This window comes from Paralichthys olivaceus, chromosome 11 (assembly GCF_024713975.1).
Source record: "Paralichthys olivaceus isolate ysfri-2021 chromosome 11, ASM2471397v2, whole genome shotgun sequence".
Taxonomy (NCBI): Eukaryota; Metazoa; Chordata; class Actinopteri; order Pleuronectiformes; family Paralichthyidae; genus Paralichthys; species Paralichthys olivaceus.
The window spans coordinates 24,218,688-24,229,740 of NC_091103.1; the positions used below are offsets into that span (position 1 = coordinate 24,218,688).

The 11,053-nt window shown below is 40.7% G+C and overlaps 1 protein-coding gene across 1 annotated transcript; it reads right to left on the minus strand.

Moving 5' to 3' along the window:
- Window positions 1–4,338: 4,338 nt before the first annotated feature.
- Window positions 4,339–10,778, minus strand: rhbdd1 (rhomboid domain containing 1). Its single transcript, XM_020087992.2, has 8 exons — window positions 10,517–10,778; window positions 9,137–9,290; window positions 8,587–8,866; window positions 7,984–8,116; window positions 7,152–7,240; window positions 6,813–6,878; window positions 6,247–6,390; window positions 4,339–5,533 (listed from the first exon to the last, which is right to left on the minus strand). The coding sequence occupies exons 2-8, from the start codon at window positions 9,287–9,289 to the stop codon at window positions 5,433–5,435; spliced, it is 966 nt and encodes a 321-aa protein (XP_019943551.2). The 5' UTR covers window position 9,290; window positions 10,517–10,778; the 3' UTR covers window positions 4,339–5,432.
- Window positions 10,779–11,053: the final 275 nt, after the last annotated feature.

Here is an 11,053-nt window from a genome sequence, read left to right on the forward strand (position 1 = left end):
CAAGCAAAATACCCATAGATGGTTGTTTAATTTTTAAAGCCACTGTGTGAACGCAATCATATGATCCACATTATTAGGAGATGCTTAATCATCCTTGTTCTTGTTGCTGTGTGTGTGTGTATGTGTGTGTGTGTGTGTGTGTGTGTGTGTGTGTGTGTGTGTGTGTGTGTGTGTGTGTGTGTGTGTGTGTGTGTGTGTGTGGTCACTTAGATGGTTTCATTTTCGGTAGTTCTTATCACACTGTTGCATGATCAAGATCTCAGACTGATTTGCGATTGGTGACCACACTACTAAGGCTCCATCCCCCAACTGCTACTGCACAGACTCTGGCTCCAAATGTGCAAGATAGCAGCATTCTTATCCGGGAAACTACGGTTTCATTTTTATGTCGTCCATCTTTATGTACAGCCTATGTTTATCCTTTTTAACAGAGCTGAGACATTAGTGATTATACTGACTGATGAAAAGATCTTATACAGTTTTATTCTGTGTTATCAGAGATAAAACAAAATGCATCTAGACACTTGGATTTTGTTTGGATTTATTAATATTTAGTCCATCCTCAATATAAGGCAACTCATAAATGGTGGACCAAATATAGATCCCTGTGGTATTCCATTTTTTGATGAAAAAAAATTCTCGATTAGTGGAGAAATGATCACGTCCTGGTAATATAGCTGTATTGTTGAAATGATCTAATACCTTTACAGTCACTTCATTTCACAGCATTAAAACGTGTGAGTTTGTACAGAAATAGGTCACTCAGAAAGCTGGGATGAATCAAGGAGCTCAGAAACTCTGATCTGCAGGCGGCCCAGGAGGAGAGGCAGTCTGAGAGCATGTCTGAGAGAGAAACTGAGAAAAATAGAGGTAGAGTGAGATCAAAACCAGCGCTAGATGGTGCGAAACGAATCCAGAGACAAACAGAAAGAAACATCAAGAACGAAGAAGAGAGAGCACATCAGTGGGATGCACACAAGGAGGCAGAGATACAGAGAAAAGGGGGAAAGAGAGCTTTTGAAAAGGCAGGAGTGGAGTGCAGACACTGGGGAGGAATCAAAATTCAAAGGAAGTAAAAAATCCTAAAGCAGAAGAGAGAGGGGCATGCTGAGATGCCAGAGAGAACAAAAAAGAGCGAATCTGATTTGATATTTGTTGATGGGATGAACATGATTGTCTCACGTCCTCCTGTCGAACCCTCAAGTTACTGTAGAGGAGGACGTCAAGTGATGGACGGTTCACGTCTCAGTCAAACTGAATGAAATCCATCCTGTGAAACGGGTTAGGATTCGGAGGCTCGTCATTTTTGACAGATTCAATCAATTTATATGGTTATGGAAGTCAAATATAAGTATAACATGTCATTAATCATGATATATGTTGATCCAGACCTTGGCTATGTTGTAAATGAATGGTATTAAAAACAGTTGGAATCGGTCTGGTAGATAAACTGCAACACAGCGGCATGCAGTGGTTACTACCTTGTCTTATGGGGCAACATCTGCAGTCCATGAAATGTCCCCCATAAGTGATTTGTTTTGTTACCAAGACTCTTGTAAAGACCCAGAATAACAATTTGAACATTTTATTGGTGAGAAAATTACTTTTAGTGGACATTTTATGGACTGTCGCAGTTGCCCCATAAGATTACAATGTAACCACTGTCAGCGGAGGCAATCTACTCTACCTTTTAAAAAAACATTAATTTACACACCAACATTTATAAACATAGGGCCCAAGTTGAAATATACTGTAATTCTTCTTTAAAACACACTAGGATTTTTCTAATAATCAATTTCTTCCTATAGATCCATTTCACCTTACTCTTACACACTGAACCTTTAAGTTATTCTGTGTGATGAGGAGAGAGCTCTTATCAACAAGAATTACTAAAAATACCCAATAACGTGTGCAGGAAGTTCCATTAAGTTCCATTACGGGGCAGGGAGGAACAGGCAGACTGGAGAGCAAAGTCAGCTGGGTAATTATAAGCGGGAGGGTGAGGGTCGGCTGGGAGTGACTGGGGGATTTCATGAGATTATCCTATAAATAGTGTGGCGAGTTTCTCTCATCATCAACGCCAGGATGCAACGCTGGCACACGACTGATAGAACTGTTCTAAAAATTAGCCCTGGGCTTATACCTCCGCACAAGTTAATACCATTCTCCATGAGACTTTACGAGTTGCTGAGCAGGATTTGAGTGTGATGAAGTTAATCACTGCAATGCAGGGAGGAGGGGGGAAAAAGTGATCAAAACCCTGGCGCCGTCTTTCACTAAAAGCTTGTTTCATTTATGCAATGCTACATTTATCAGTCTCATAGGAGTCTATTGTGATCTGAGCTGGCTTCAGCAAAGACAAATTGACCTTCATGTTAGATTGAGTGCAGGGATCAGGGTATGCAGCTCATGGCAGTGGGGTGGCATGTCTCTGCTAAGCTCAGTCAAAGACCGGAGGGGGTTATAATAGGTCAATCTCTACCGACTCTTCAGCCCGCCTACCGTGTTGAAAAGATGACATTCTAATCAAACATCATAACCTCAACGATTCTGACAAACTGCAGCTCACAGGTACAGTTCTCTATAAAAATGACCTTTAATGGCTTTTAAGAGGAAAACAAATCTTGTGGCTCACGGCTTATTTTTCTGTCATATTTCTGTAACTGCTGGTAATGAGCCATTTAAAAGTCAAAAAGAGGCTTTTCACTCTAACTATATGTCATGTATATTTTTGCATTTTACAAGTTTTAGTTTTCATACTCATCCACCAAGGAGGGTATGTAGTATTTGTATACAGTATTTGAATGGCTGTTTGTTTGTCTATATTTAACAGGATTGCACAAAAACTACTCAACAGATTTCCATAAAAGACTTGTGGAGCAGTGGGGCATGACCCAAGGAAGAACCCATTCAATTCAGGAATTAACACTGTGAGATAGAATATTTTTCAAGAATTAAAGGTGGATTTTGAATCTCGATGAATTGTAGGTCATTTAATAAGGGGATTGTTGGGCTTGGTGGTGGTATGTGCTGTACTGAGTGACAATCATGGGCAGGATTGTTTGGCCTTGACAGAACCTGAGCGCTGTTCTCTTGCTTGCGACCATCACCTGGTGTAGAACTGATTCTCAAAGGATTGACTTCCATTGCTGAATCAATTCAAAAGGTTCAGTCTAGTAATCCATTAGTAGAGTAATGCTTTAGTTGCAGGTATTCAGGGACATTCTCAAGTACACACACACACACATACACACATTCACAACACACAGATGGGCTGTCAATAAGGCTTGAACCAGAATCTTCAGTTATAAGGATAACTATTGAGCGTTTTTTGGTCGACTGAGCTCAGCCTCTGTGTGTAAACCAGGAGACGACTGTTACTCAGTTTTTATTGCTAACTCGGTGACAGTGTCACAGAGGGTGCAACTCTTCGCAGAACCAATTAGATGGTTATATTTACAGGAGAGGTGTCATGAGAGACGACAAAGTGGGATCCAGCTTCACTGACTCACACAGACAAAGACGTAAAACCACCAACATGCTGCAGACGCACAGTATCTGCTGCGTGTGTCATCCCTGTCCCCATCCCGTCATCTGTCAATCTTCAGCCTCCACCATTCATGTTCTGGAAGGACGTCGAGCTCCACTCAGCTCCCACTCTCTTTCCTTGGCAGCATGCAAAATCACACAATCACACATAAAGTGTCAACTTTCACATCCACCTACTGTGAGTCTGGAAATTGAACGCACAACCTCTCCTCCCCTTCTTCCTACACTAGCTCGGGGACAGGGATGCAAAGTTTCATCGTTTCTACTGCAGTTTGGTTTTAGACCCACGAGGAGCGACGTGTGGCTCGTTGGGCTTCTCTGCTCTAATTTAAGTTGTCCTACTTCCCATCATGCCTCAGGGCTTTAGTGGAATCAGATCCAACAATGTTCTTTCTAAGATGTCGCCTTTGTATCTTTGACTCCATTTACAGGCAGCTGAAATACATCCCTGTTTATACCTGTGTCTCTTATGTGCCTCGAAAGTGTCCAGATGTCACTTCCACTATAAGGTCAGCAACACTGTACCCAAGCAAACAGCCTGGTGATGATAGGAGTCATCTAGTTTTCTTCGGACTGAATATTTGGCCCAAATTGAGATCAGGCTTCTGGTTTCACTGAACTTGTAGATTAAAAGCATATAAGGCATAATATAATGCTTTTCCTAAAATACACTGTGCTGCTGATGACATGTTTGCTGGTCGTTCGCATCATTGTTAGCACATAATGAGATTCAGGCCTATTTGCAGGTGGACCCCTGCACGGATTCAGAATGAGCCACATGAGCAGCCATTTTTACGCTTAAAGGAACATTTATTACAGATTCACCCAAAACACGAGCCGACCACATGAAACCACATAGAGTATGTGCACTCTGTTCATAAGACTGTAAATAAAGATGGAGGACATGACCACTCCCAAAAGTGGTGCCAATGTGTCTTGATCGCCCCCTGTTGTCTGGCTGGAATAGGTCAGGAACTCCTCCATGTCCTCCAAGATCAAATTTATTAGATTTGACAAGTTTGTGAATTCTCAGTCTCATGTGGTCTAAATGGATAAGAAGTAGTATTATGGCTCTTATCTGTTTTCACAAACATAATCAATGTTTCACAAATCAAAAATGATGTATAAAACCACTTTAAGACATTCAAAATAATGTCTTGTACGTTACACAACTTTAGGTGCAGCAGTGGAAAGTCAGCTTAGAAATATTCCTTAACTTTTCTCTTAAAGGTCCAGTGTGTAAGATTTAGGTGAAAGGGATCTATTGGCAGAAATGTATAGAATAATTCTCATGATGTTTTAATTGTATGAATTGTAGTTTTCTTTACCCCAGAAAAAGCCCATCATATTTAAATACTTTATATTTACATGGAGGGGACCCTCTCTACGGAGGCCACCATGTTTTTCACATTAGTCCAGACTGGACAAACTAAACACCTTTTGAGTTTTTATGACAACTGAAGCTGCCACAGGTTCTTTTTCATGTTTGGGAGGAGAGGGTGAGGTGAGGGGTGTTCAGCTGCAACATGCAATTTCACCTCTAGATATCACAAAATGCTACACACTGTACCTTTAAATCTCACATTAAAGGCAGAGAGCCAGAACTTCAGCATTGTGGAAAACACCCAAACAAAACCTGCTCATTAGCAGATGTGCGTTATAGTTAATAGCACTGCAGTAGCTTTCCATAGCAAATGTGACTCAGCCGTTTTAATGCAAAGGACCACAGTGAAAAGCGCTCTTCAACGTATCTTCCTGTGTGGTTACACCTTCACATTCATGCTGCTCTTGCTCAGCCTGTAGAAGCAGAGAATTGGACTTCAGGAGGGAATTCCTCTTCTGCCTCGTCACCAAAACGTTCTTCCCCTCTGCTGCCTGAAACTTCATCTGTCAAACCTCCTCAGCCTCAACCGTCTGATTTCCTCCGCCTCGTCCGAGACGTTGAATCCATACGGAGGAGGAGCTCCTCTCTGGCTGTTTTCTCCTACAAAGTAAATATACATTAAATGTTGCACAGGACAGCCTGATGATCTGTGGGTGACAATAGGAGCAAAGTCTAAAATAATAGCTCTACTCCATGCCAGGCTTCAATGAAAGAAAGGAGATCTAGCAGCAATATTTATTTATTGCAAGCATCACAGTCTAGAAGCCATTTTATCTTTTGAATATCAAGCTGTTAGATTGGAAAGTCCAAAATTGATTGTTTTTTATCTGTATTTATTGCCCTCCAAAACCTGTAGCTTCATTTTTACCTGAAATGTCTGAGCTGCTGTCACTTTATTTGATTAACCATGACAGGATCATCAGAACCTGTGATTGTAATCTGCATATTGATGAAACCTCGGACTGCAAGGCCATGGACTTCATGCCACTTCTGAACAAGCAAACTTGGAAGTCTGGCGCATCAAAACAGTTCAAAAGTAAAGAACCTGGGTGTTGAACTTGATTCAGAACTAGATTTTAATGTAACAAAGAATTCTCTTGTAGATTTATGCTTTTATCCGAATCTATCTTATTTCATATCTTTGATTTCATTGTAAAGCACTTTGAGCTGCATTTTATGTTTGAAAGCTGCTTTATAAATACAATGTATTATTGTAATTATAAACTAAAGCATTTAGTTCACTTGTGCAACTTTTAGGTTTTAGAATTAAGTGTCACTTCAATTTATCAACACTCTCTGTCTACCTCTTGTACCTCTGTCATTCAGACTGTTCCTGATCGCCGCCTCTAACTGCTCTTCCTCCGTCAGTCCACCCATATAAGACGCTTGATGAGTTGATGTGTCATCTGGTGCATGCTGACGATATCCTGAGTATCCGCCATCAGTGCCACTATAGCCTGCAAACGCGCACACACACGGTATAAGTTGATGAATATAGAAAAATAATTGTTAAAATTTAATACTGGCATAATTTGAATTCTGCTTATAATCAACAAATTAAATGAACAGGTCTCTCAGTCTGTGGCACTCACACAAAGTTTAATTTGTCTTAAAAGGTTTTGCTTATTTCCTGACTCAGCTGGAGTGAGTAGTATCAGAGACTGTTTATAAAAATGACAGAGTGAAGTGAAGCCAATGCTGATGTGGGTGACTATCATGTAAATCAAACTATGTTGTGTGTGTGTTCATGTTAATGAACAGACACGTCACTCAGTACAGTGTCAGTGATGTGTTTTTGGACAGCAGTGGAGCAAATGGAGAAATTAGGTATCAGAATTTGGACTTTTAGGACAAGGACTTTAGTTCAATGCACTGTTACCTGAGGAGCCTGAAGAGTTGTACTGTCCACTGGGCCTGGAGTCATGTCCACTTACTGTCACAAACTCTGGTGAAAATGTAAACAGACTATTTCGTTAATGTGCATTTAAATGTGTGACTGGATTCATAGTGAGGCACACAACACAGATCTGCATGGACTCAAAGCTGTCACCGCTTCTTGTTCAATCATTTTTTAAACACCTCACATAGAAAAATGTATTCATAAAATCAGTAGACAAGTACACACGTATGATTTAAATTATATTTGAATCACAACGACAATATAAAACATTGAGGACATGTCTAAACAACCTCCTTCAAATAAGACGTGAATGCAAACCTGCACATTTCATCATGATGGTCTTCAGTGGTCCAGAGGTGTAGAGCAGACCCACCAGGATACCTGACAGGTGACCAACGAATGAGGTCCTGAGGAAGCAGGGCAGAGATTCACTCCTAGCTAATGAAACACTGCCCTCTCATGGACCCTTTGATTCAGTGCACCGGACATTAGTAACCCTACCTCCATTAGTCATCAACGTGCCTGTAACTGTGTGTTCAGTGCTAGAAGCAATGGTCAACATGTGAGTGGGAAATTCCCAAAGTTCAGGGACGACACAGAGCCGAATAATCAGAATGACTCTGGTGTGAAGATTTATGACTTATTCTGGTTAGTGACTGCTCACAAAATATATTTGAAAACCAATAGTACTCTGTATGAAACTGTTGTAGAAAGATGTGATGCTTGGACTATCTCTTGGATTAATGTAGTCTAGCATGTGCGGTTTCCTAGAGAAAGTAAAAAATATATTCTTGGTGACTTTTCTCTCTGGTCTATAATGTGAACATGCTTCAAGGGCTATCTACAAATTTTTTTTTAACTTTTGTATTTTTCAAAGGATTAAATCATCTTCTCTGTTCGCCTGCATCATTGGATTAAATGTTTAGAAAATTGCAGAATGTGCTGCCAACTGCAGCAGAGCATACCACAGGCTTGTTATGCCCTTGTCAAGTTAAAAAACGTGTGAACTGGTCGTTAAAGCCGAGGTCATCCCTCTGAAGCATTAGCATTTGCAGGGCTAGCATCACACTGGCATCTCTGAGGTTCACACGGGAGGTCAATTCAAAATCCTGGTGAATTTTTTTAAACAAAGTTCTGTTTGAACACTCACCCAGGGGATGTCATGTGGATTATCACTAGCTCTACCCAGCTAGCATAGCGGTTTGCCACAGGGATACCCATCACATGGGTCACACCTCCAGGGTGGTAATGGTTACAGAGCACCTTCAGAGCAAACAGGACCCCTGGAAACACATAAACACCATACAGAGGTTAATAAACAGGGGGACATGTTGCCATGGTGAGACCATTGGCTGTATATAAAGACAATCATAGAATGAATTTAAAGATGGAAGACGTGTCTCTTCCTTAAACGATCCAGAAATGAAGCCAAAATATGCCAGAAACGAGTGCTGCCATCTTGCCAATTTAGATCCAGAGTCTGTGTAGCAGCATTCAGGAGATCTAAATCTTTTAGTCTGGTTTTATATCATCAAATGATTAATTGAAACCAAACTAACTGGAAAAAAAATGCCTAACAAGGGAGGAGCCAACCAGCAGGTGGTGATCAAGATGTTTTCACTTCACATTTGGGCAGCTGTTGTCCATCTTTATATACAGTTAAATATATTGTTAATTCCAAATTTTACCTGTAAAATTACATTAGGTCAACCTTTGGTAATACTAAAGGTGATCTTGTAGTTTCACTCTATACCTGAGAAACCAACGGCACAGGTCATGCTGTACGACTGGTCCTGGGTGAGCTCTGTTAACGCTGCTTCCAACACCAAATAGACAAATCCAGTGAGCAGAGAGAAGACTGACAGCAGGTAGAGGAACCAGGCTCCGCCCAGCCGCTGCTCCAACCTTATCCCTTTCCAGAGGAACGACGCCATGTTGAAGTAGAGATGCCAATCATCCACGTGGTGCAGCGGCGATAGCAGAAGACGACGCCAGTCCTTCAACCAGTACGCCTGCTGCACACTCACACAGGTCTAAGGATTGAAAAGACAGTAGTATTCACATTAGTACTCATACTAACACTGATAATATACTAAGAAGTTACAATGCATGTAATTCCTGAAGGGTGGTTTTAATTTTATCTGTTACAGTTGCAAGTACAATTTACTATCACATTAAGGAAAGAAAAAAAAAGCGAATTTTCACATAGATAAGAAGGTAAGATGCTTTTATATTTGTGTTCAGTTTTAAAATTTGAAAAAATAATCCAAACTCTTATCGTCAGTGCCGTGTTGGTGAATTACCTGCATCAGAGGAGCTGCGGGGAACAGGAACAGGTACACGTTGAGAGCCAGAACACCCAGGGTGATGGGTGGGATCTTGTCCAGACCCACCTGAAACACCTGGGAGGCCAGGAGCAACAACCCCAGGTGGGACCCCCTCTGTCGGTTCCGCATCCTGAAAAAATAATTTTCAGTCCTTTCCTCTGTACCAACCACCAGTTGAAGTGTTTCAGATGCAAAGGCTGCATCAGAAATAAAATAACATTCATGCTTTTGCTGCAGATCTATGAGAGGAGAGCTACTGCTGGTTGATAGCCGTGCCAGACTCAATAAGGGAGTTAGGTGATATATTAGCAGGAGCAGGATAGGCGCCCAGATGTTAGAGGCACATCACTGTTAGAAACCTTATAAGAACAAATATTCTGTAAAGCTACAGACCCTAACCCTTTAATCAGACAGCTGGTCCAGTCACCCCTGCACCGGGGTAACATTGGGATCCAACACATAAAGACTCAGTCAAGACAAAGCATATGTTCTGTATCTTGTTGAGAGCAGAAGAAATCTTTAATCACAAACTTAAAAACCTCTCTCAGCCTTTGAATTAAATGTTGCTCATAGATTTTATTGCATCTACGTTGTAGATTTAATTCATTTAAACCTGTCTCTTAATAGTATAGTACAATAGAACGTTGTATTACTGTTATTATTTTATAACTTTTCAAATCAACTCTTAGCATTTTTATTCATTTATAAAAAATATGTTTAGTTGGTTGTTTTATTTATATGTTTGAAGCATTTAAACACCTGGACACTTTCCCCCAATATGTACATGACAAAGAGCAGAGAAAAGGGAATAAGATGTGACAGGCAAATAAACAGTCGGTATCAGAATCGGGTTTTATTGCCAAGCAGGTTTACACATACAAGGGATTTGCTGTGGTGTATTTGTGCAAGTATAAATATAAAAACAAGAAACAAAAGTACTATAAGCACCAGGGGAAGGATTGCGCAATATGTTGTAAGTAAGCACGACAGACTGGATTGAGGAAAAACATACACATGTTAATCGTAACATCAGTCATGACGTTGTATTTCTGTTTATTTCTATTCGTTTTGTTAGTATGTGCGCTTCATGTTGTTGTGCTATCTTTTAATTAATAGAGTTTATTTTAAGTTTAAGACTCTCAGAGTAGTTACGACCTGAAGTGGCGTTCACGTCGGGGTATCATTTTTCCGATTATTCCCGACGCTACTTGAATGCACTATTAGCCCCAACTCTGTATTAAGCTAACCACAGCTGATAGTTAATCGAGAGTTTATGGGGCTTTTTGTAAGTTAGTTGTTTTAATGACAAGCAACAGACACGTTAGTTAAAGTCAGAAACATTTCAAATAAACTCACTTTCACTTCTCTTCTTCGTCCTGTGACAGAGGGGCTCAGGCTAATGCTAATGCTGATATCAGATACCAATAGTTTGGCAGCTTCGGTTAGCTTCAGCAGGATGATCCGCTCACACACGGAAACGCACTCTTCTCACCACGGTGTTGAACCACAGTGAAGAGTCCGCGGGAAAGTGTGTGTCTCTGTGTTTCATCACTTCCTGTTTCCAGCGAGTACTTGGCAACTGGTATGTGGCTGTCTCGTGACAATAACAAAGCCACGTGGTCTGCGCAGGCGCATCACGGGTCTATTTGTCTGTATATACATCTATCAATCTGTCTGTCTGTCTGTCTATCTCTCTCTGTCTGTCTGTCTGTCCGTCTCTCTCTTTGTCTGTCTATCTCTCTCTCTCTGTCTGTCTATCTCTCTCTCTGTCTGTCTATCTCTCTTTCTGTCTGTCTGTCTGTCTATCTATCTATCTATATCTGTGTGTCTATCTATCTATATCTAAATCTATATCTGTGTGTCTATCTATCTATATCTAAATCTATATCTGTG

Excerpts from the sequence above, each read along its gene's own strand:
- rhbdd1 (XM_020087992.2), bottom strand. The coding sequence starts at position 9,289 with ATGCGGAACCGACAGAGGGGGTCCCACCTGGGGTTGTTGCTCCTGGCC. Across the intron at positions 8,117-8,586 it reads CTGTGCCGTTGGTTTCTCAG|GGGTCCTGTTTGCTCTGAAG; the intron begins GTATAGAGTGAA and ends ATGTGTTTCCAG. Across the intron at positions 5,534-6,246 it reads GAACAGTCTGAATGACAGAG|GAGAAAACAGCCAGAGAGGA; the intron begins GTACAAGAGGTA and ends TTTACTTTGTAG.